Source organism: Triturus cristatus, chromosome 4_1 (assembly GCF_964204655.1).
Source record: "Triturus cristatus chromosome 4_1, aTriCri1.1, whole genome shotgun sequence".
Taxonomy (NCBI): domain Eukaryota; kingdom Metazoa; phylum Chordata; class Amphibia; order Caudata; family Salamandridae; genus Triturus; species Triturus cristatus.
In genome coordinates this window covers 314562465-314589033 of record NC_140585.1, presented here as the reverse complement: position 1 = coordinate 314589033, position 26569 = coordinate 314562465, and the positions used below count along the sequence as shown (strand labels likewise).

General features: G+C 44.6%; 1 protein-coding gene across 11 annotated transcripts in view; it reads left to right on the top strand.

The window, feature by feature from the left end:
- ERC1 (ELKS/RAB6-interacting/CAST family member 1) overlaps positions 1 to 26569 on the top strand; it is a 1928212-nt gene that overhangs the window by 1361395 nt on the left and 540248 nt on the right. For 8 of the 11 annotated variants that reach the window (XM_085652245.1, XM_085652246.1, XM_085652244.1 and 5 more), the window contains one exon: positions 15360 to 15491. The exons of the other annotated variants lie outside the window; for them this stretch is intronic. In XM_085652245.1, the coding sequence (XP_085508371.1) occupies positions 15360 to 15491 (132 nt within the window). The remainder of the gene's footprint in view (positions 1 to 15359; positions 15492 to 26569) is intronic. 11 annotated transcript variants of the gene reach the window in all.

Here is a 26569-nt window from a genome sequence, read left to right as displayed (position 1 = left end):
CCCCTCACATTCACTTTACTCATTAAGTGCACTTGTTACTAGGCATTGTGGAATGGAACTTGCTTTAGGTGTGCATTCCTCTGCTGTTTTCTTTTATGGAACACGTACACACTTTTCTGCGTGCACAGTTCTAGACCAGGATTCCTTCCTTTAGTTTTACCTTCATGTATCCCACAGACCACTGGTTATCTGTCTTACAGGTACACCATTTGCTGTGTTTCTCGGCACACCTGCAACCAGCACACCATCAGACTGAATAAAGCAAAAGAGAAAATGCAAGGTAACAAGTTTTTTCCATCTGTGCACTCAGGATCTGGAACAACATCCCTGTAACCATCGGGAATGCACCAACACTGCATAATGCAGTAACAGGCCATAATCACTCTTAGAAACGAGCTACCCCTTGAATCACACAATGACTGTGTCTTTTGCCTTTGAACCAGTACACCAATCCACTATTTTTCATATAAATGCCATATACTTAAATACATACATAAATGCATCTGAGATGTACAGTCACAAGAAAACTAAGAAGGTTTGCAGGATTAGGTAATAATCCGCTCTTGGCATTTTGGTCCTAATTGTGAGGTTGCACCATTTGGGTACATTAGAGTGACTGATCCCCCAATTGCTGCTAAACACAGTATTACCACGCTTAATTAGTCCCTGATTTAGTCCCTTTTTCCCAGGCAACATTTTCCTGACTGGTGTTTTCCTTCTGTGCCAGCCAGGACAAACGGTAGTGTCAGGTTTCCTATTTCTGCTCTAGGCAGGTTGATCAGGCTCTGGCCTAATGCTATTGATTAGGTAAGTATTGGAAGGTGTATGATCATGGTAGCTTGCTGCTTTGCTCTTGTGATATCAGCGACCCTTTAGTAACACTTGATCAGCCTTGCCAAATACAAATCTGGACACAAGAAGACATGGGCACTGGATCCTGAAGGCAGAATGACAAAGATGCCCAGTGGGGAAAAACCAAGACTCTATCCGCGCTCTTTAGAAAGAAAGACCAACTGACATGTAGACATTTCTAACAGAATAGATGGGAATTGCTTTATCAGGAGAACAGGTCTTCAAAGAAGCATTGGAATGGGTTTCTAGTACTTTCTGCACACCTGGGAGAGTGTATAATTCACTAAGACAGGATTCTATATTAAAGAACCCTGGAGAGTATTGTCTATTGTTGAATTAAGGTCCAAATTGTAGCTGAAAAAGAACTGGAAATTAAGTTATACCTTAGAATTAAACCCCTTTATTCCTTTTGACTGCTACCATTAAGATACCTGGGAAATAACTGGAGACTGGATATAAGAAAACAGTTTAAAGTCCTTTGTATAAGAAGGCATTGGAGTAATAGATGTAAATAATTTGTTTTGCCGCATTTGTAGATCTAGAAACGTCTTTCAACTATTTTAATGAGCACCACCTTCAGCTCTGAAAAAACCTTTGTGCACAAAAATTACATTTTAATTGATCAATATATTGCACCTGATGCACTTAATGAAACCGAACCAAATTACACATTTACCAAAGAAGATAAACTATTCAGGATTTAAAAACAAAATAATTACATTTTGCCATTATATATTTTATTAACATACACAACAAGAATATAAAAAAACATATCCCATAAATCCCCTCCCACCACAGGGGAATATCTTATCCAATCCCGAAGTGTTCCATGATTTGCCCCTTTGTAGGTTTCAACTGTAAGCTTCCCATTCTCCTCTCCTTGGCCCACCACCTCTCCCAAGAGCCTCCTCAAATCTTTTCCAGAGTCAGTTTCTGTCTCCGGGCTCTCAGTGTTCTGGGGCATCTAAGGGTGCCCGAATGTTCTTGAAAATAATTCATAACTGGCTTCAAGATCCCCTCATACCTCTTCATCTCTTAACTCAGGTCATAGGACAGCATTTCAATTGCCATCAAAGACCACAGCCTATGGGGGATCACATAGATGTATGTGGGACCAAATAGATGTGTCAATGATTTTTGGCTGTTTGCAGTGAGCTGCCTGTTCCTGCTTGGCAGTCAAAAGCATTTGCCATATCACAGTCCATTCCCTCTAAGTCACTACCACCTCCATGGGTGAATCCCCAAGGCACAAATTGTGAAGTCTTGCGGCACCGGTAGGCCTGTCACTCCCTTTATGTGGCTCACTATTTCTTTCAGTAGGACCTTTAATCTGGGACAAGTTCATCATACATGCAGCACTGTTCCCTCCTACCCACATCCCATCCAACACTTTCCATCCATAGCTGGAAATGTACGCTTCAATTTATGTGGGGCCGTATACCTATCGTACAGATTTTATATCACAGCTTCCTGCCCTGCACGCTTTTCACGATTTTGGTATGTCCCGTCACAATCAATGCCACTTAACGGGTTATCTTGGTGTCTAACGTTCTATCCCATTTCAGCACTTAAGACCATCTGAACTTATCTTGCAGGGCCTTCAGAGTTTTCTAGATGGTCAAAATGAGGCCCTTGATGTTTTCATATTTAGAGAACAGCTTTTCAGAGAGCATCAGCCTCTTCATTGCTGCTGCTTTGTTTAGTGGCTGTAATGCCTGGTGCTGCGTCTGACACTATTGGAGTCTCTCAGACTCCGGTGATCCAAAGAATTTCTTCAGGAAGTTGCGGCTCTCTTGGCCAATGGAGCCATCGAGCAAAGTCCCTGTGCCAGAAGTAGGTTGTGTCTGCTACTCCCACTACTTTCTGGTGCCCAAGAAGGACAAAGGCCTTCGTCCTATCTTAGACCTCAGAGACGTCAACCGCTTCCTCGGGAGGGAGAAGTTCAAAATGTTGACATTGGCTCAGGTCCTCCCTGCTCTCGACCCTGGAGACTGGATGGTAGCGTTGGACTTGCAGAACGCTTATTTTCATTATGCCTGGGCGGTAAATTGCGTTACGCTCGCGGAATTTGGGTAATTTCACGTTCCGCTGAGAACGCGGAATTGCCAAAAATTCTACAATCCACGGCTTTGCTGAATTTTTTGCTTGTTCGCGCTTTCAAAATGCGTGTTCGCGAGATATTTCTCCCCGAGTATGCAAACAGCGTTCGCGAACAAGAAAAAAGCATCGCAAGCTGAGTTTTTTTACCGTTTCGTGGAGCTTTGCGTAGCGCAACTACGCAGATTCCGCCCACCCCTAATTTTCACATCCCTGTCCTGCCGGCCCACAGGTGTTACCTACTGTTCACGGTAGGCCACGAGCATTTTCAGTTTACCGTTCTCCTCTTTGGCCTTACCAGTGCTCCTCGGGTGTTCACGAAAGTGATGGCAGTGGTCGCAGCTCATCTGCACAGATCAGGGGTTCAAGTCTTCCCCGATCTCAGTGACTGGTTGTTGAAGGCGAGCTCGCCCCACCTGTCGTTGACCACCTCCAGACTACGGCGGATCTCCTTCATTTTCTGGGGTTCACAATAAACGTGCCGAAGTTGAACCTGAACCCTTCTCAGAAGCTCCATTTCATCGGAGCGGTTCTGGACACAGCACAGTTTAGAGCCTTTCCTCCCGAACAGTGAGTCCGGGATATTCGGGCTATGATACCGATGTTCCAGCGTCTATCCTGGATTTCGGTGAGAATGACCCTGAGGCTGCTGGGCCTCATGGCCTCCTACATCGTGCTGGTGGATCATGCCAGGTGGCATATGCAGGCTCTGCAGTGGGACCTCTGTCCGATGGCGGGGACTGCACACCAGTTGCAGTGGTGGCTCACGAACCAGGAGTGGGTCAATGACCAATCCCTCTCCCTTCCCCAACCAGATTTCACAGTGGTGACAGATGTGTCACTCTTGGGATGGGGCGGCCACATTGGAGAGGTGGAGATCAGAGGCCTCTGGTCTTCAGCGTAGTCCAGGCTCCACATCAACCTTCTGGAGCTTCGGGCGATTCATCTAGCACTGAAGGCATTCCTTCCTTCTGTCAAAGGAAGAGTAGTGCAGGTGTTCACAGACAACTCTTCCGCCATGTGGTATTGCAACAAACAGGGCGGAGTGGCGTCGTGGACCCTCTGTCTCAGGCCCTTCGTCTCTGGAAGTGGCTGCGACATCAGGGCATGTCCTTGGTGGTTCAACACCTGGCAGGTTCCCTGAATGCCAGGGCAGATGAACTCAGCCGGCGGCGCTTGATGGAGCACGAATGGCGTCTTCACTCAGAGGTGGTGCAAGGTCTCCTTCAGCAGTGGGAAGAGCCTTGGTTAGATCTATTCGCCACCGAAGAGAAAACGCAATGTCAGCAGTTCCGCACGTTGCTGTTTCCAAGGTGGCACTCGCTAGGCGATGCTTTCCGTCACGAGTGGAGTTGCGGTCTTCTATATGCCTTTCCGCCTATTCCACTTCTTTCCAGAGTGCTGAAGAAGATCAAGCATGACCTAGCCCAAGTAATTCTCGTGGCTCCGGACTTGTCACGAAGAGTCTGGTATCCCAAACTCTTGAGCATGGCCATTGATCCTCCTATCAGACTGCCTCTTCGACAGGATCTTCTGTCGCAGCAGCATGGGACGGTCCTCGACCCAAACCTGTCCGGCCTCCACTTCTTTGCGTGGGGATTGAGCGGAAACACTTGACAGCTTTCGACCTTCCTCCCGAAGTCTGTAACGTTATCTTGGCAGCCAGGCGTCCCTCCACCAAAAATGGTATACGCCGTGGAACAAGTTTGTGGCATTGTGCACAGCAAAGGCTGTGGATCCCCTTTCTGCCGCTCTTTCAGAGGTTCTCCTCATCATTCTTTCTTTGGCCCAGCAGGGCTCTGTTCTGGGCACTCTTAAAGCCCATCTTTCATTCTTTCTCCACCTTCCTGATCATCCTTCTCTGTTAAAATCCCCTAGTGTAAATCGTTTCCTAAAGGGCATTACTCACCTTTTTCCTCCTATTCCTTTTGTAATGCCCCAGTGGGACTTGAACCTTGTTCTGACTTACCTTATGTGCGCTCCCTTCGAGCCGCTACATAATTGTCCTCTCAAATTCTTGATCTTGAAGACTGCTTTTCTGGTTGCCATCATCTTTGCTCTGAGGGTGAGTGAGCTTCGGGCTCTTTCTTCTAAGCCTCCTTTCCTTGCTGTTCATCTGGACAAGGTTGTCCTTCAAACTCGACCTTCTTTTCTTCCCTAAGTGGTTACCTCACTTTGCCCACCTTCTTCCCGCCCCCGCATCCTTCTAAAGAGGAGGAGAGGCTCCACCGGCTGGATCCAAAACGTGCGCTTTCATTTTACCTGGATCGCACAAAACAATTCCGGGTAGATGATCAGCTCTTTGTTGGCTATATGGGCGCCAAGAAAGGATGGGCCGTGTAAAAACAAACCATCTCTCGATGGGTCGTTCTTTGCATAACAATTTGTTATTCCTTAGCAAAAAAGGAACCTCCAGTAGGGTTGCGCGCCCATTCCACCAGGGCTACGGCTGCCACTACTACTTTGGGACGTGGAGTCCCCCTTCATGACATCTTCCAGGCAGCCATGTGCACACGTTCACTAAGCATTACTGCCTGGGCAGCCAAGTCCGGAGAGACAGCTTCTTTGGCTGCTCTGTTCTTCAGGACTTCCCGGTGTGAACTTGGTTCGCAGACCCTCCTCTGGGGTTGGTATTGCTGGGCTATCTATTCTAAGGTAAGCAATTCATAACTAATAGTCTCTTTCAGATGAACAAGTTACTTACCTTCGGTAACGATATATCTGTAAGAGACCTATATTAGTTATGGATTCCTTACCGCGCCCCCATCCTCCCCGTTCTGCGAACAGACTTTAGAGTAAGTTTCATGCACCAGTGGTCAGTGTCTTGCATGGGTCTGCGTTTCTTACGTGAAATGTTGTGTAAAGAACTGACGTCCGCGTGCAGGAACGGTATCTAAATAGATACCGCAACGTCATTCCAGCAATCACGACGCCAACGACGAATGTGGAGCCGACCGATGCCACCTACCGCTGCCCAGTTGTACTGCTGAAGAAAAATTCTCTAGATCCAGTCTGATGCCTTGGGGTAATTCTAAGGTAAGGAATCAATAACTAATATATATCTCTTACAGATATATCGTTACCGAAGGTAGGTAACTTGTTCATATATATATATAGAGAGAGAAAACCAAATTTGAATGACATATTTAGACATATTTACTAGTTTATATGTATTTTTGTGTGTGCCCTAGTAAGGAGCTGGTTAGCGAGCACTGGGAACTATTGAACCTTCCCCAGCAGCTTGATGCACATTTTTTCCACAGTCCTGGTGGCCTTTGTAAGTGACCACCATATATTTGCCTTACCACCTTCAGCCTGAAGACCAAGAAAAAGAGAGGGACATCCTTAATGGGAAGAGAGAAACGTGTGCTCTTAGAACTGATATGGCTTAGCCTTGCTGAAGTGATTGGAGGTTTTGTGATTTGAAATGTACTAGCCCCCAAACTGAAGTATTCTCAACATTTTTGAACATTGTATTGGAGTTGTGGTCCTCTTCAACCAACTTTGACATTGAGTTCCAAAGCTTGATGTTCTTTTGCTTTTCACCATTCTGTACTCACAGTAGGTCTACTTTCTTCCCATTCCTGTGGTTTACTTGCATTCATATATGCCATTCGTACCAGAGCTGAGTAAGTCGCCTTCATTACCTGATGCCTCTGTTACACAAGATGTTGACCAACAGGACTAAGACTGCAAGAAAAGGATTCCAGATTTCACTCAACTGGTTTCCCATTGAATTCTCTGCGGTCACCCCAGTGTATAAACTACAATCGGCAACGCCTCCTCTCGGGTTCTGTGCTCAATTACTAAGTGCAGTGACAGATTTAATTTTTCTGTCTAGGAGGTCTACCTGAAGTAGCTCTGATTTTTTGTAAGAGAAAAGCACCACCAGTGCAGGAGTCTATTCTTCAGGAAAAATACTATACTCCGAGCGTTTATTGGAGTGTCTTTTCTCCACATTTGTATGGATCCTTTCCGTTTTTTGAGGCCTATTAAACTCTCCGAGGAATTTATCTTGTTAGTGATGGGTCACAATTCAATTTGAATTTGATGCGTAACTTTATATTCATTTTGGAACTCTGTAATATTGAATTGTAACACTGTATTGATCTGCAGATTTTTTATGCCAACGATTTGGGCATAACATATTTTTCTGAGCTGAAGTTGATATTGCATGAAGAGGACTTTGGCCCTCACTACCCTTCATTGGGCTGAAATAGGAGTAATTAGTATATGTTATCTTGAAATGAGTGGTTTGTGGCATATAGGTAATTAGGATGGTGGGTGTCAAATCTGCATCAGAAATTAATCCAGTGTTTAACATTTCTCCATGAAAAAGAACTCAAAACTGTCAAGTCATTGAGGAGTATTTTGCACAGGTGTGCTTACTATCAGTTATTTGGTGTAGAGCCACAATTCTTCCAGATCTATAACTTTTTGTGGTATATTTGCAGGTTGCCTACTTATTCCATATACTATGAGTATATATAAAAGCAATAGCTGTAAATGACATTTGGGGGAACCTGAAGAAATACTGAAAAAGAGTGGGCTAGGGGTTTTGGATAGGTCAAAAGAGTTATCGTTGTCAACACACAGCCCAGTGGAATCCCTCATGCTAACCTCCTGCTCTCAGACATATTTGCTCATTTTGAGCTGCTTGTTTTAATGGGACAAAAAGATGTATGTCTACTCAGTAGCCCAGTCCTTCTTTGTTGATGAAGACACTTCATCCACTGTGTTCTTACCAAGAGTCATAAAACAGTTTATGAAAGGAGCATTTCCTCCGGCATGTCACCCTACAGTGCTGTTGTGTAGTTCCTAGGACCCCCCAGGACCGGTGCGTTTTGGATGACCTAAACTGAGGGCTTGGTGTGCAGACACTCTCAACACCCCCATTGGATGAGTCAGCCGTTAGACCAGCTAGCTCTACGGTGCCTCTACCACGCCTCTGTACCACTGAACATGACAATTCTGATTCCCCCGCTATCGTGGAAACAATACGGTATCATTCGCTCAGCCACTCTTGCTTACTTTTCTCAGAATACACATAGAATGACGATTGGAACGGTTTCAATAATTATTCATTGGTCAAGCGTCAGTCTAGTATGGAACATATTCGCTGCGACAATCAAAAGACAGGAGCCGACAAATGTGATCGCTAGCACCAATATCGTAAATAGTAAATACATTTCTTCCATAGTGCTAGTAAGATGAATATAAACAGAATTTATAAAACAATGCATAGCCTACCTAACTGTACCTAGCCTAGATAAGTAGGTGAAGCATGTGTGTGTAATTGCTAGTATATATCCTAATGGAGCCAAGAATCCCCCGGGGAAGTTCTAACCCCTCACCTGATGGTTCTGAATGAAGGACCCCATCTCTGCGTCGAGGAAGGCTCCCCTCAAGAGATGCCAGGTCTATGCCTGTCGAAGGATCAGCCTGCAGAGTCTCGGTCCAGCCTGGAAGGAATTCTCCTTTCTCTCTGTAAAGGAGGAGAGAGGGTTTTGTATGCTAAAATGGTCACTCCATGGTTTCTTCTACAATAGATATGTTTTGAAAACATTCACTAATCCTCTGCTAATCCTTTTCTAAACAAACATGATCATGCACAATGGTGAACCTTATACAGACTAAATCTGCCGTACCTGGGGACACGTTTATGTATGTCAGGTACACGGATTAAGATAGGGTACCAGGAGCCTGATGCCGGAGAGACAGAAGTAAGCTACTAGGTAAAAGGTCACCTGTGTTAGAACCGTTATGTTGTGTGAATGGGACAAAATGTATGTAATTGGTATGTACATGATGGGACAATCCTAAGGACATGACAGTGCCTTGGGAGCTCAGTACTGTCTAGAGCCAGCTAATGCTGCCTTCCCATGAACTGATTAATAAAGCGCATCTAAAGTTTATCACTTGAAAGACAGCTATTTGAAACATGCTTACATCTGCTAAAAGAGATACAAGCCTTTCTGTGCCTTACAAGGGACTAAGTCATCTTACGGACCAACCCTAACTTCATGCCTAAAGTCTCTACGACATCCATCTGAATGAACCGGTCGTACAGTGCTTCCGCCTCTGAAATCCTACAGAATTGGCAGAAAAATCTGTATACATGCTAGATCGTATATGTACAAGGCAAAGGATATACATTTATCGGACCAACTGTTTGTGTCCTTTGACCTTCCAGAAAGAGGTCAACCACTATCTATATCGAGGACAGCACATTGGCTGTCAGTCTGCATTCCCTTCTCCCTTAGTACAGTGAAGTATCCCCTATAGGAAGCATGGCAACAACTGCTGCACTCTACTCTGATGTGCCGTTACAAGACATCTGCTGTGTGCCAGGTACACATTCATGAAGCACTACCACCTTGATGTGCAGCAGCCGGCTCAACAGTTGGTCAGGCAGTCATCTGCAACCTGTTTCAGTGAAAGCAAGCCTGCTTCCTGCTTTGTTATAATCGTTATATACTGCTTACTATTATGATTCAAGTATGAGACTATATGAAAGATCAAGCCCTATAAAAGAAAGTACTTAACCCGTTCCATTGCTGTGTTGTCCAACGGCCATCACAAGCAATACCTCGCTAGGGCTGCCCACGTCCGCTGGCCGACACGGTCCGGCCCTCTCATTAGAACTCCCGCGGCTGAATTTGCGCCGCGGTTAAGGAGTTAAAGACCTTTCACTCCAGTTCTTCCGCATTGGTATCTTTCTTATATGTTCACATGCAACCCCTCCTCCTCCCTGGTCACAGGCCCATTTATTATATACTTGGCTCACACTTTGTGCTATCCTATCAGAGCTGTGGTGGCCTCTAGGAGGAGCAGGAGAACTTAGCACTTCCACTTCCTTGCCTGAAGTTAGGATTGTTTCAAATGAGGTGTTGTATACTAAACAAACTCTGTTGTTGAGGCCTATGGCCATTTTAACGCTGTTTATAATTATTTAAAGTTCTCCAGTATTGGGGTGTCTTTCATAGATTCACATGCTTGAATATTCCCCGTCGTCGAAGTGGGAGTCCCACGGTACATAACATAGCAATGCAGTAATAACATAAGCCTAATAGGCATAAAAGAAAGTAAAAACCATAGAGTTTTCATGGATAGACAACTTGTCACCTCTATAACATATTACTGTCATTATGTTTTAGTCCAAAATCCAGCCAATCAGGCGTCCGCACCCTTTAGAACCCTCTCCCCAGAGGCTCAGGCCCTCAGATTTTCTACCGCAGGTTGTGTGAAGGGAGTCTCCCTGAGCTTGCTCAGTTTTTCTTCTCATATCTCCTCAGAACATTACCTCTATGATGTCTACATCCAAGAAATCCCTCTTCAGACCTTGTGGAAGTTGTGGTAAACTGAGGCTTCATTCTGAAGATCCTCACAAGAAATGTATTTAGTGCTTATATCCTGAACATCAGGTAAAGGATTGTAAAATGTGTAGAACCTTCTCTCAAAAAACTTTAAAGGACAGAGAAGGGCGTCTCCTTCTGTGGCTACAGAAGTTGAAGACTTCAGAAGATCCTCTTTCAGATGTGGAGAGTGTGTCTTAAATCAAAACTGCTCCCTCCTTGAAGAGAACAAGTGACTCTCAGAAGGTTTCTCCAAGACCTAAAGTGGTGAAGAAACATCATGGAGATAAGACCACTACCCAACCTTCTACTTCTAAGGGCTTTGTCGTCGACGGTGGCTCTGTCGTCGACGGTGGCTCTGTCGTCGACGGTGGCTCTGTCGTCGACGGTGGCTCTGTCGTCGACGGTGGCTCTGTCGTCGACGGTGGCTCTGTCGTCGACGGTGGCTTTGTCGTCGACGGTGGCTCAATGACTAATTTCATCATCGGCAACAACGGCTACGACTCCATCTCAAGATTTGATACCACTAAGGGCTTCAAGCTCTCTGCTTCAACGACGACATTCCTCTTTGGATACCCTGATGCCAATTAAAGCTCCTTCTCAGCCTCCAGAGGTGCTTTTTTCGTCTGATGATGAGGAATTCGAGGATGATAGATTTCAGGTTGCTCGCAGTCCCGCTGAACTCCTAATAAAATGTCAGGAATCAGATGATGAGGATGAGGACTTACAAGAGGACGATTACTCTACTTGTGACACACATCCAGTTCCAGAACTTCCTATGGCACAACTGGCGTTAAGTCTTATTTCCAACCTTCAATATATGTTGGATGATTATAACCGCCGTTTTCCACGGTCTGTGCAGACTTCTCCAACGCCGCAGACACCTCAGCAACCTGTTTTGAATAAGGAAACAGTAGTCACACCTACATCGGCAACAAGAGTTCAACATCTTGCGGTTCCTCAAATCATAGAGGAAGATGTTGTCGAGGAGCAGGATGATGACGGTGACAAAGAAGAAGGCGAGCTTGATGATGGTTCCTTTCTTTCTGAATGGGACAACTATCAAATACAAACGCCATCTCCTGCTGATCCAGCTCCTTTGGATTCTCCACCGGTCTACATTGGTGGTTTTCATTTGCTCATAGAAAGAGCAGCTAAAAGATTTCACCTTCCTATGACCACCAGGGAGGAGGATTGTTTCCTATATGATTTTAAGGATCAACCTCAAAAGCAGGTCCGTTGTATTCCTATCATTAATTTTATCTGGCAAGAGGGCCTTAAGTTGATGCAAACTCCTAACTCCATTCCAGCTATCCTTCCTAGGATAGATAAAAAATACTTGCGCGTTATAGTTAGTGCAGGCAACTATAACTCACGCGACCGCAATGCTCTGCTGATGCTAATACTGTATTTAGACACTTATTTGCCTATGTCTTCTTCCATTAAATTTTAGCTATACATATATTACAAATATTTTTTTTTCATAAAGACACATATGTCATCAGCAGAGCATTGCGGTCGCGTGAGTTATAGTTGCCTGCACTAACTATAACGCGGGAATTTCATTGGTTTTTTATCGGTAAAATGTCCAGCTAACTATAACATGTGTGAAACCTATGGTTTTTTCAGTGAATTTGCAAGGTTTTTTAAATGCTAATTCCTAACTATAACGTGTGTGAAACCTATGGTTTTTTCAGTGAATTTGTACGGTTTTTTAAATGCTAAGTTACTTTACGCCATTCGTGGCGTGCGCGCCCACTTAACGCAGTTCGTTCCGTGCGCGCACGGTGCACTTCGCGCACCGTGCGCGCACAGTGAGCACGCGGTGCGCTTCGCGCACCGCACGCCCACTTTACGCAGTTAGTGCCGTGGATGGGCCATGTACGCTCGATGCGCTTCGCGCACCGTGCGCACGTGGTGGACATATTATGCGCTTCGTTGTGAAAGATAAACATTTATATTCAGTTTAAATTATGTAAAATATGCCATGCAAAAATGGTGCCCTTCGGGCACCATTTGCACACGGGGTGGGGAGTGTGTGGATAATTTTTTTTTTAATTAATTTTTTTACCGTACGCGTACGGTAAGCGTAATCGGCGAATTTTCGTAAAAAAATAAAAATGAATTTTTGCCCTTGGGGGTACTGTGGGGACACATTTAGCAAGCCGAGGTGGTTGGGAGCTGTCTAAACAGTCCCTTTACATGTTTATTCTCTTTGTTTTTCATCCCCCCCTCAGAGTCCGAGAGAGAAAATGGTGGCCGCCGCTTCCTGGTTTCGCCCGATTCGAATGTTTACTAAGATCTAACAGCCAATCAGAATCGCGCTCGCGCACATCACCGTACGCGTACGGTAAGCGCACCGTAAGCTGGCTCAGATATATATATTGATTTAAAGGCTATTTTCTCAGAATCTACTGAACAGATTTACACCAAACCTACAAAAGGCACTTCCTTGACCTGTAGACTACCTCTCTGCCAAATTTCAAGGAACTCTGTTCAGCCGTTCGGGCTGTAGCTGTGTCTAAAGGTCCTATGGAAAAATGCATGGGAAAAACGCGTTTTGGGACCCCCCTTTTATCTCAGCCCCCGCTTGACGAATCCCCCCGAGACTTTCAGGGTAGGAGCGGAGCGTAGCGCCCCACCTATTTTGAAAATTTCGCAAGGATTCGTCGACCGGCGCCAAAGTTATTCAAAATAGAATGTTGCGATTTTCCTATGGAAACAGGGTCCGAACTATAACTACCTACTGGCGACCGCCAGTAGGTAATATATATATATATATACCTATAATCTTTTGCACTGGGTATTGCTATTGCTTTGTTTCTTATGTACCTTGTATTATTCTGATATCACTGCTCACTACTCTTATTCAAGCATGTGAATCTATGAAAGACACCCCAATACTGGAGAAGAACAAAAGTTACTTACCTGTAAACTGTGGTTCTCCAGTATTGGTGTCTTTCATAGATTCACATGCGACCCACCCACCTCAGAGGCTCCCATCATGTATTTGACTTTTATGTCACACTTGTGCTACGAAAATCTGAGGGCCTGAGCCTCTGGGGAGAGGGTTCTAGAGGGTGCGGACGCCTGATTGGCTGGATTTTGGACTAAAACATAATGAGAGTAATTTGTTATAGAGGTGACAAGTTGTCTATCCATGAAAACTCTATGGTTTTTACTTTCTTTTATGCCTATTAGGCTTATGTTATTACTGCATTGCTATGTTATGTACCGTGGGACTCCCACTTCGACAACGGGGAATATTTAAGCATGTGAATCTATGAAAGACACCAATACTGGAGAACCACAGTTTACAGGTAAGTAACTTTTGTTCTTATCAGGGATTCCCAGTCTGACTGGGGATGATTCAAGCAGGTGAATATATGAAAGAAAGGAACACTGGAGAACTGGAGTTATAGGTAAATTACTAATTTCTTCTTCAATTTGTACACATGGATTTCTTCATCGTTATCTTTTCAAGGAAATATTTCCATTGATTCATTTTCCTGGGGGTTGTGCTTGTCATTTCATGGATTGTTATTTGCACTCTTTCGCCCTGTTGCCAGTCCTGGTGATGGAGTGTGTACTTCAGTCTACACTGGCTTTAAGTCCCAATGCATAACTTTTGGCTAATGTGCACCACTTACTACTAAAACTTCGGAATACCTAGACTATCCCTTAGACCCTTTGCCGTTAGCAAAAGAATACCTGTTTCACATTCACTCTTGCTAGAGTTTTGTTCGCTCTCTTAGTTCAGAATAGATTTTTCAAAACATCTACGTATTAATTTTCAATACCATCACATTATCATGTGGAAATAATCGCAGAACTCATGCTTAAATGAGGGTATGGCCAACAAAACCAGAAACATTGTCAACTACTTCTTGTTTTCCAGTGTGGTCTCTATCAGTTATTTATTTATTAACATCTGGGGTTTCACTTTGATTGACAAACATCAGTAAATATTGAGTTAACATAACTGTCTTGTCCATGTTTTGACTGGTTCCTCGTTGTCATCTTTATTTATGGTTTTGGGGGGCAGTATGATGCAGGTATAACACAAGCTCCACCATTGAAAAGTCTTCATTTTTCTGCTGAAATTGCCACTGTTGGAATCTATGACTACTAACCCAATTGCACACGGATTTACTAATCGACTCCAAGCCTGGATTGGTTTAGTCTTGCTATCTGATGTTCCACTCTTCAGTACTAATGCACCTTCTGCCTGTGACTAAAGTAACTTTTAACTTTCTAACTGTGCCTTATTCTGCTCTGAACTGCTATATCTCATCTACTCTCACCCAATTTTGGCTTTGGAAATTTCTTCAGCATGCTGCCTTTTGGAAATGAACAATTGGTGCACAAGAGAAACATGGACCAAAACCATCCCAATTCTTAGTTCTGAGAAATCCATACAGTTATACAATGTTGTGGCTTGAAGTGCCCTCTGATAATTCTTGTCCTCCAGCAAGAACACTGGAGTACTTATGTATTCATTTGGTAAGTAGATTCTAAAATGCCAAACCTCCATTCTCTTGAACCTGCCTGCCAAACTGAACTACAAAAAGCTCTTAAAGTGTAAATTGTATGAAGCAAAATAATTTGGGTTATAAGACTAGTCTAGACTTCATAATGAAGCCTCCAGAAAAAGCATGTATGGACTAAAGATGGGGACAAAGAAAAGGAATGAAAGTCTAAGACTGTCAACAATAGAACAAAGATTTCCTTGGATGCTATAGCTACCTGTTCCTCTCAGGTGGTAGTGGCTATATCCTTATCTAAAAACAAAGAACACGTCAATACAACGCGACTGTCCCAGTGCGCCTTCTGCATTGCTAACTCCACTAATGGATATTTTTCTCTTCCTGCACGCCTCCTTTTACTCCGCTCAGTACTTTTCGCTACCTTTCTTGCTCACTTTTTTCCTTTGTGAAGATCTTTACTCCGGAGCAATTTCAGACAGTGATGGAGCCCACCAAAGTTCAGTGCATAGCGTATCGCTCTGGTAATTTCCTTTGGCTCTTGCTCAACAGATCTTCCATCCTTTTCCAGGACACCATGCAACAGAGAGATGATCGAATTGAAGAGCTGGAAGAAGCACTAAGGGAAAGTGTGCAGATCACAGCCGAGCGGGAAATGGTGCTTGCTCAGGAAGAAGCTGCTAGGACCAAATACCAAAAACAGGTCTGCTGCTTTACAAAGTTGCTAACTAAGTACATACGGACAGCCTCTTATTCTTTTGCCTATGGTAATACCTAGATTATACTTGATAATTAGATTTTTCCATTGATTCTTTTTCTATGTATATCGCTAAGGACTCAATGAAAATAAATGCTCAATTTGGATAGATCTCTAGCTGAAGACTTAAATTCTTCAGGACTTTGGTACACAGTTTAATTCAGGATTGTCTGTGTCATTTCCTTGAGGGAAGGTTGCATCTGGATATTATCTCACTGTGATATCTGACATGAACATGTGTAAATGCTGGTTTTCCCTACAGTTTTTTTTAAGAGATAACGAAAGTGCCAGGGAAAAGGTGACATTGACATCAGCAAAAGGAAATGGGTGGCACTCAGAGGCGACTGTATGTAGCTGACCCAGGGCAGGTACGATGAAGAGGTGGCAGGGGCAGGTTGTACCTGCTAGGGACAGCAACACCAGGATCCTTGGTACAGGGAGTCGTGCTATGGCAAACGAAAGGTGGAAGAATTCCTGGTGGACAGTTTTGGCAGCTGCGGACGAATAGTGTTCTTAGTTACTCTTAAAAGTATTCTGAATTTGGCATTGCATGCGAATACACTTAAGTACCTTCAAACTCTGGTTTCGCAGATCTTAACACCGATGCGTTGGGTTGAGTTGAGTTGCAAGTTGTATGGGTCAGTGTACTTTTTGTTCTGTGATTGTGTCTAGTGTGTGTGTTTTATTGCTGACAATTCGATTATCTGTTTATTATATTTGCTCAATGTGGCCAAATGCCTTACCAAGATGTGTAGGTGATGTCTGGATTATTTGGGGCGATTTATTGATAAGTGAGTAGATTAACTGGAGTAGTAGGTGGTGTTAATAATTACCAATATCCATGTACTAGTGTGTCTGAACTGTGTTGGGTGGATAGTAGAAAATCCATTTCGTGTGTTTTGTGGAGTGTGGCAGTGCTACTTGTGCTGAACAGACCATTAAATAAAATCCAGTGTACGATGAATTCGCCCCCCAATTGCTTGCCTGGTACAACATACCCCCCTGCTTTTACAATATGTCTAAGTTTTTGGCTTTTTGATTCAGTGCACTCTACATTCGCGCGTGTGCGCTGAGTGACTTTGGTGAAAGCAAGGCTTTGCGATCTAGGGGTACATGCCAAGTGTATCCCTCTTTACTGAGTGACACGGTCAGCTCACCTGACTGAGAGGATTTGGTGATGTCTCAGCAACTGATTATAGTAGAGGGAGCAGACCTTCTTACCTGTTGGGTCAGCTCACCTGACTGAGAGGATTTGGTGATGTCTCAGCAACTGATTATAGTAGAGGGAGCAGACCTTCTTACCTGTTGCCTTTTTTGAGTAGTGTTGCTTAACCGCCTCTCCTATTACAACTATTATTATGCCAGGTCCTTTCAGCCGGGCCCATTGCTCCATCCATATGCAATGCATGATAAATGTGCTTTATAAGTGAGGCAGAGTGGGCCACTTTGTATGTGATGCTTTACCTGTGCAATCAGGAATCAGTTTTGATTCCCTTTATGTATATGGCTGACAAGATAGAGGTTATAGAGGTTATGGATGAGTATACCGGACAGGGATGCTGTTTAGTGAAAAATCAAGGACTATTCTAAGATCCCCATGAAGACAGCTATTGTGAATGAATTGTGGGAGAAAGAAGCCCCTTGAGAAGTGCAGTGGCAGCCCCTGCCCCATTTTCTTGCTTCATTCTTCCCCAGACTTATGCTGGAGAGAGTTTTTGTAGTAAGCAGGTAGGAAATACCTCTCTTTGTCCCATTGTTGTACAATTCCTGATAAGGAACACTCACCTGTACCTTGCCTCCTGCCAATTCTTCACATCAAAAGAGTAGTGACAGAGCAGCCTGTGTAAAACAGTCCCACTGCCTTGTAAATGTATCTACCCAAAGTGGAGGACTCTGAAGTACATGCCCATGTCCACCAAACCAAACAGGGTAAATATTGAGTCAGACCCCGGGGTCCTTGTTTCAGAAACTTAGCACTGACTGGTGTCAGTCTGCACAGCCCTGTGGTGGAACACGTCTTACTGAGTTCCGGTGTCGGTGCCCAGATAGCCAACTTCAATGCCGGATTTAACACAAAGCTTACATTTTGTATGCTGCTAAAAGTACTACTTGAACTAAGGAGAAAATACTGGAGTTATTGAAATATGAGCACCCTGGCAAGAAGAGGAATCCGCATCGCAATTTTCTGGACTACTGGAGCCGCACAGTATGGATTACAATTCCACCATTACAGTCTAGAGCCTTGCCTGCCAATAATAATAATAATAATAATCTATGTTTGTAAAGCTCGAACATGTCACCTTGTAAGGTTTAAAGGCACAGGGGCCATCGGGGAGATTAAGTGTGCTATTGCCCAGAGTCGCATGATGCTGAGCCGGCGCCGGGGATCGAACCGTGAACCCCGTGTTCCAGAGTCAGCCGCTCTGGCTGTTGCACCACCACCAGGGGCAGCCTGGATGGCTCACGGGTTGGCATGGTCACATATATATATATTCAAAAAAATTACCTTGCTGCCGGCCGGATCCCGCGTATCTGCTCTTGCTCTTCTCGAGCACATTGAGGAACAGGAAGTGGGCCCCACTAACCAATCACAATGCTGCAGTGCAGCGTTGTGATTGGTTTTTATTATCCTGGTTTAACGCTCAACCAGGGAGTGGGGGCCTGGGCTTGTTCTCAATTCAGGCTGTAACGCAGCCTGCATAGAGAAAGGGGAAAGTGCGCAAGACTGGTTTGGGCGGCCCGAGGTGGCTGACCGAACAGTCATTGCTCACTTAGGAGTGGGCAAACCACTTCTTCCCTGCCCTAAGAGCAGAGCAGCCCCACCCACTCACCCGTCGGCAAAACGGCAGGAAGCAGCCTAAAATGATAATGCAAAGTTATCATTTTAGGTTTCTGCTTCCCACTACTTAAAAGCAGTGGGGCCACACTCCTCCACCATAGCAGAGGAGCAGCCCCTGGTCACCACACCTCTCACCTTCCAAGAACCTCAGTGAGCCTTCTTTGTGCCTGGTTACCCATGTGCACCATGAAGCACCAAGACCTTGAATGTGCATGGCCCTCCTTTTCTGCACTGAAAACCCTTAGTCTTTAGAAACTCTGCTGCAGCGACTACATGAGCATATATTCCAAGAACGCACATTCATGTCTGTTCCTTCTCTGGCATGGCCTTGTCTGACTGTGGGTGTGATGGCCTTATCATTGGGTCAGGAGATCATTGTACATTGGCACTTGGTTGCACTTGTCCCCCTCTTCTCTGCGCCCCATTGTGCCCTCCGGCTCCTCCCCTCTTCCTCCAAAAATCATTATTGCTTGGTTAAGCTCTTATGTTTAATTTCTGATGGATAGTTCAACTCCCCAGAACAGCTCAGAAGGCCGCAGAGGTCTCAGCATGGATGGGTACTTTCCTGCTTTACAGCTAAATTGTGCTCAGACCCGCCTTGAAGTATACCTGGAAGCTGAACTCGTATGTAATAAAAGCAGGAGGCCTGGCAGTTAAACCCAGACTGTCAAGTACAAGTTATGGCGCTAGTGCCATTTACAAAAGAGGGGTAGGATTTGCCAAGAAGGTCCTCAGTGTATCAACTTACAATGACGCGTAACGAAAAATCATGTTCCTCAAAATTATAACTGAATCTGGTGATTCTGCAACACAGAATCTTCTTTGATAGTCATAGACATTAGAATAATCCACTGCTGCGCTCTGGACCCTGGAAAAAGAAAATCAGAATCAGGACATCAAGTAAGGAGCAATTTGTTATTGCTAAATGGAGTCCTAGATGTTTGTTGATTTTGAAGATAATTTATATGTGAAAATGTGTTATTGTGTGTACAATTAAATAGAAAATCTGAAAGAGACTATTAGTTATGGATTCCTTACCTTAGAATTACCCCAGGCGTCAGACTGTATCCAGAGATTTTTTTTCATAGCAGTACCCCTGCGTGTCGGTAGGTGGCGTGGGTCGACTCCGTGTTTGTCATCGGCATCGTGATCACCGGGATGACGTCGCGGTATCTACTTAGACGCCGCCCTCGTACGCTGACGTCAGTTCTTTCTTTTTCCGCGCCAGCCAGCGCAGATCCGAAGAGAGCTGTACCTCTCGTCAAGGCTTATTGATGTCGGTTACGGACCCGCACCTCGTGTGCCTTTGATCTTTGGAGCGTGACCACGACCTGAAGTCTTGCTCAGACTGCCGGACCATGAACCCAAAGTCTTTACGGGAGCTGTCCCGATAGCTTCTCGAGGCCCGGCAGTCCGCTCCGCGCCGCTCGAGGTCCCAGTCGAGAGAGAGGTCGCAGGACCGAACACTGAGCCATCACCACCACTCCTCGTCGAAGTCTTCTTCTTCGGGTAAGTCGAAGCACAACAAGAAGGCGAAGAAGCATCGTCACTCTTCGCGTTCGCCACGTTAGCCGACGCGACACAGAATGCGGGCAGTAGTCGTCCGGCTCCGCACAGGGAGCCTGTTGAGCCGGAGGACCCCTGCCCAAATAAGTAGTTGTTACGATGCCCTCCACTCAATCTTTTGGCATCCCGACTCTGCTGGCGTGCCTTCGGGCCCCGCGGACTCGGCTAGGGGCTCTAGGCCTTCGATGCCAGCAGTTTCAGACCCGGATCGGCGCCGGTCGACCTGACAACACCTCCAGCATCAAGTTCACTGAAGACACCTCTGCAGGGCCGGACTGGGAACTGAAAGCAGCCCTGGCAAATTTAGCCAGACCAACCCCCCGTCCCGCTCCTAGAGGAGTTCGAGGAGTTCGGGGGGTTTTTCCCCCAAAGAAATTTTTTGGAAAAAGACAGACCAAAATTGTGAATTTTACAGCACATTTTTCGTTACATATTCAATTGTATTCACTTTCAAAGCACAGTAAATAGTGGATGATGACCTTTAAGAGCACCAGGTTACCCACCCAGTCATATGTACCCATAGACATTCTTTCAGAGGGCACCAAAAATAGACACAAGTAGTGAATCAGAGAGAACAAAGTAAAAGTGAGACCAGCCCCCACATGGTGTGTAGCGAGCAAGCGCAGTGAGCAACCACTACTAGGGAGAGTTTGGGGTGTTGTCCCCCCCAAAAAAAATTTGAGACAGAAATGCCAAAATAAAGCATTTTTTAACACGTTTTTTATTACATATTAGATTGTATTAACTTTTAAAGCATAGTAAATGATTACCTTACGGAGCACCAGGATACCCAGTCATAAATCACAGACATTCCTACAGAGAACACTAAAAAATGAAATGTCGAGCACAAAACATGAATTTAAATATAACCAATTTATTCTTCATATAAAATAGCATAAAGACATTTAAAAACGGACTTAACTTCAAATAATTGTGCAAAGGTTCAGGGTAAAAAGTGTTTAAGACAATGTGCAAACATTAAATGATTTTTCTATCCTGAGTTTTGTAAACAGTGCTAAAATAAAGCATCTTATATAAAGTGCAACAGTGCACAACATTATGATTGTGGGCATTTTGACATTGTAAACAGTTAACATGACCTGCCTGTAGCAAATCCTTAATATGAAATACTGTTAAAAGATAATAACGTATTTCTTCTCAAACAAGTGTTATATTCAATTGCACTTTGCATTAATTTGTGTCAAGAGGGTGTTTCACGGATGAGATGTGGGAGCAAGTCCCCAAGCAACCACCCATGGGTTTTGATGTAAAGCCCTACCTGCTAACAAAGGTAGACCTAGATTTAAGACAAAAGCTGACGCCTTCTTGAGGTTTTTCAAGAATGCATATATGCTCTACAGTACAGCATAAATACAGTACAGTGAACATTTTAAAGTTTGCTTAAGCATAAGAATAGGTAGTGGATGGATATTGTTTCAGTGCGAAACCTTTGCTTGACATAATGCTCACACCCTTTCACTATGGTACAAAGGTGTGTGCGTGGTGCAAAGCAGGCTCAAAGAGAGCCAACACAAGGAGGTCAACTCAGGTTATTGCACTGCGTTGTTTGATATTTATAAATGGCCCTGAAAACGTTGACGGTAACATGACCAGTCCAATGCTTTTTATGTCCAGAGTGCAACCGTCAAAGAAAATATCTTATTAGAAGTGCTCAGCTTAGAAATGTGGTACCTTGAGCTCACATTTTAAAGTGTTAACATCCCTTGCATCAATTTGCTTTTGGAGGCAAAAAGATCAATGATTTTCTCATTGCTTATTCGCATTAAAACATCTTTTTCTACAGACATAAGCATAAAGGCTTCCAAATGTGACGGAGAGAGAATTACGCAGCCTATTCCAGATGTACTTGAGCCTAGAAAAAGATCTTTCACTAGCCACCTGAGAGGAGGAAAGAGTCAATGCCAACTTATAGGCATTAAAGAGCGAGGAGTAGGCTTTACTGTACAGGTTATAACGCAATAATAAACTATAGCAGCAAGCAATTCAATCCTTGCAAGTACTACACTTATACTTTTTTTGCCCAACATTAGCGTACTGTACTATCTCATCCTCAAAGTTGAGATAATGGGTGTCCAAGTCTTGCTCATCTTCAACTTCTTGGATGATACTGTACTCTTCCTCAATACTGAGTTTTAGTCTGCTCCACTTATATGCAAAATCAAGCAACTCACGCTGCAATTTTTCAACAGATGCTTCCGGATCAAATCTAGTTAACAAGCCACTTAGTCGTTGAAGAGCATTTTGGGGAAGTTCTGGAGGATGTCTGTAAAGTTTCTGGGGTCCAGGCATGCCAAATCTGCAAACAACTGGCCATGAGTTGTGAATCGACTTTGCAGGCTGGTAACTACTTTGTCCATTGCAGCATTATAAACTTCTATCCTGAATTTATCAGTAGCTGACTTGATGTGTTCATCAGTCGCAGTTTCGCCGGGCATCATCTTCTTCCTTCGTACTCGAACCTCTGGGAAGTCAACTTGAATCAAAATTTCGCTATCACACTGAACCAATTTTTCTTTTGCCCAATTGATGAATGTATTTGTAGCATCCATTATGCTGCTGAAATCCCGACCCTGTTGCTGTAGGGAGTCAATGGTTTTAGTCACCATTCGATAGGCCTGCAGTACGTCAAGACCTTGTGTTTGCAAGTACAGAGATAAAGGAGTGGTATTTTGAAAAGACACATCTGTGCAGTCAAAATGGTATCAAATGTAACTAGTGACTTTAGAAATCAAATGGCTTTGTATCTGATCTCATCATTGAAGTTATCTGATGTGGCTATCTCTTCCATAGTTTGAAGAACCTCAATGTACACAGATTTGCTTGGGTCATTGTATAGACCAAAGATTTTTTTTGAGTGCTACATCTTTGGCCCACCGTCTTGTTTCTCCAATTTTAGAGATGGACCCGAAACCATGCTTCAATACTTTTGTCTCGCCACACGTTCATTCGAAGGTATGAATCTCTGAGAAATACGGCACAAGAATTTAACAGCCCAAACAGTGATACAGCAGATACAGAGGTTTTAGTGACATTAGTTATAACAAGGTTAAGTACATGCGCATAGCACCACACATGAAATGAAAAATGCTTTTGTGTAGCGCATGGCTACCCGGAGGCATCCCAGCGCTGCGGAGGTGGATAGAGGTGCAGATGGGATTATGGGAATAGCCATGTCTTCAGATGTTTGCGGAATGTCAGGTGGTTAGCTTCCTTGCGGATAGAGAGAGGAAGGGAGTTCCAGAGCTTAGAGGCGTTGTAGGAAAAAAGGCAGCCACCTGTCCGAGCCTTCTTAATTCTGGGGACCTCAGCCAGATGGAGAATCTGAACATGAATCTGATCAGGTATTTTTTTACTCAGCCATGCTGTGAACCCATTATACTTTCCTTGCATATTGGAGGCTTCATCTGTTGAGTTACCAACACAATTTGCAACGCTAATGTTCATGGATTCAAGTGCAGTGCAAACTAGCTCACACAATGTCTTTCCAGTTGTCATTGTGCAGTTAACAACAGACACAAGATGTTCGTGGACAATATTGGTCACAAATCTAACTATAATAGAGCACTGGTCTACAACATTTATGTCCTGTGTTGTATCCAGCTGTATTGAGAACATTTCGTCTTCCCTGATTTCTTCAGCAATAACCTCTGTTATTAATTAGGAAATAATATCTATGAGAGAGTTTACAGTTGTTTTTGAAATCAGGGTAACCAATTTGCCAACGCCCTTTATCACTCTTTGCAACCTCATGATGTTTTTTACTCTTTTTAATGACATCCTCAAGATGGCTTCTCCAGTATTGAATCTTTCATAGATTCACATGCTTGTATCTTCCCCGTCGTCATGGTGGGAGTCTCACGGTAACAGAATGACCACAGCAGTAGAAGAAAAACTGCATAGCAAAATCCCATAGGGAATCGTCTTATTTGGTAACCAAATCTCATCATTATGTGGTCCAAGACTCAGCCAATCGGCTGCTAGCCCTGCCCTCACACTCCCCAGCAGAGTCTTCCTGCCTCAGATTTCCAACCGCCTTCGTGTGAGGAGGAGTCTCCCTGAGCCTTGCTCAGTTTCGTTCCTGTGTGCACTTTTGACCTCTGGTTCAGCTAAAATTTACTTCTCTTTGCTGGATTAAGGTACTGTGCTTCATTTTTTCTTGTTCAGTATGGCTGAAAGCTCTAAGAAGAGGCTTTTCAGGCCCTGCAGATCCTGTGGAAAGCCTAGGTTGTTTTCTGAGGACCCACATAAGGACTGCTTATATTGCTTGCACCCAAAACATGTGCCTAAAGACTGTAAACATTGCAGAACCTTTTCTGCGAAAACCCTACGTGACAGGGAGACACGTCTTCTGCTGTGGCTTCAGAAAAAGAAGGTCACTTCAGAATCTGACTCTGAGGAGGAATCTAAGTCTTCAAAGAAGAGAAAATCTTCAACTTCGGAAGATATTTCAGAGCTGAAGAAGCAAAAGACAAAGGGGCCCCTGCGTCTTCATTACCTCATACTCCTCTTAAAAAATCTAAAGAGTCAAGAGAAGTTTCCTCAGCCCCGTCGACGAAAATCGGACCGTCGCCGGCTGTTATTGCTTTGAAACCGTCGACGACTACGTCGACGACCACCATATCGACGACAACAGCGGCATCGACGGCGACTAAAACCTCGTCGTCGAAGAAAAGCCCGTCGACGGCCACATTACCTTCGTCGATGAAGACTTCGTCGTCGACGACTACGGTGCCGACGATAATACAGCTGTCCCAGTCGACGAGATCTCCGCAGACGGAAGCCCCGTCGACGGGAACTTTTAAATCTCCTAAAGTAAAGAAAATAACATTGAAGTCTATGGCGTCGTCGACGGGCTCGGCGACGAAGCAGACTAAGTCTACAGATTTTACAACATGGACAAAAATGTCTCCGCTTCCGCCTTCAAATCTACTAGACTTACAGTCAGATGATGAGTCTTCAGGAGTGGCTTATAGTCCCTCCCAACTTCGCATTAAGAGTCAGGAAACGGATGAGGAAGAGTTTCATGAGGTTCAAGAAGTCTTCTCATTTCAGGATCGCCCTCCGAGAGATTCACGGAGATATGAATCTTTTCAGCAGTCTTATGACTATGAGTAAGAGGAAGAGCCTCAACACACTTCTAGAGAGGACTCTATTTCCATGCCGGTCTCCTTGGTGACTGATTTGCGGCTGATGATAAACGACTACTATCGGCGTTTCCCGGACGCTAACTCTCAAGCGCCACAGACGGTGGAGAAGCCGACACAGGTACGACCACCTCATTCTTCTCCCAAAACTTCCACTCAGAAGATACGATCTCCACCGATTATGACAATCGGAGATGACTTGGAAGACAGTGACGCCGATCAACTGGAAGAAGGATAACTCCTTCAAGATAAGCAGGTTGTCGATGAATGGGACCAATATATTCTCCCAACTACACCGTCGACATCTCCAACACCCGCGCGCACTCCGCCGCAAGATATAGGAGGGTTCCATGATATCATGGAGAAAGCATCAAAGCGCTTTGACCTTCCGCTTCCAGTTCAGGAAGCCGAATGGGAGGAAGGCTTGAAGATAATGAGGAACCCGGCTTCAGTGGCTGCTTCAGTTCCTCGAATAGACAAGAAATATAGAGCTCCAGAATCGTCTCCGGCCTGTTTGATTGGTCATCCTCGACCAGACTCTGTGGTGACGCAGGCCGCCCAAAGAAACTCAAAAAATCCAGTTTCAACAACAATGGTTCCACCGGACAAAGACTGAAGACGAATGGATGGCGCAGGGAAGCGCTTTGCGGTGATGGCAGCGTCTTCCATAAAGGCTTCTAATGCATTAGCCCTCATCAGCAGATTCAACAGGCAGATGTGGAGCGATATAGCACCCTTGCTCTCCCATCTTCCAGAGGATAAAAAAGAAGAAGCGGCTGCTATTCTACAGGATGGGGCTAGGGCTGCATCGGAATCCATAGACATCGCTATGGATTTGTCCTCAGTGGCTTTTCGACAAATGGCAGGTGCAGTAGCTCTGCGAAGACGAGGATGGTTGAAGGCCACCTCGTTCAGACCAGAGGTACAGGCCAAAATAGTGGACATGCCATTTGATGGAGAGAATCTGTTCGGAAAGCATGTCGATGAGGCCCTCCAAAGCATCAAAACAGACACAGATACAGCGCGGGCGCTGGGATCTCTTCAACAGGGCAGGTTTCAGTCCTTTCGGAGGAGAGGACAATTTACACAAAGATCCTCGTTCCAATCGAACAGATATCAGCCATACCAGCAGCAAGGATATCGTCAATACTCTAACAATCAACAGTTTCGATCCTCAAATAACTATCAGCAACAGTCCAGGGGAAGATCATCTGCGAGAGGAAAGTCGCAGCAATCCAATCGACGACAATGACTTCTTCAACACATCCGCCACTTGTCCGAGAAGCAGCACGCATTACCTGACTTCATTTTACCCAGCTTGGCTGTCAATATCAACGGACAGATGAGTTTTAGATGTAATACAACATGGCCATACACTGGAGTTTGTAGAAAAGCCTCCAATTCAGCCTCCTATGCACAGGAGACAAGAACATCTATCAGCCCTCAAGGCAGAA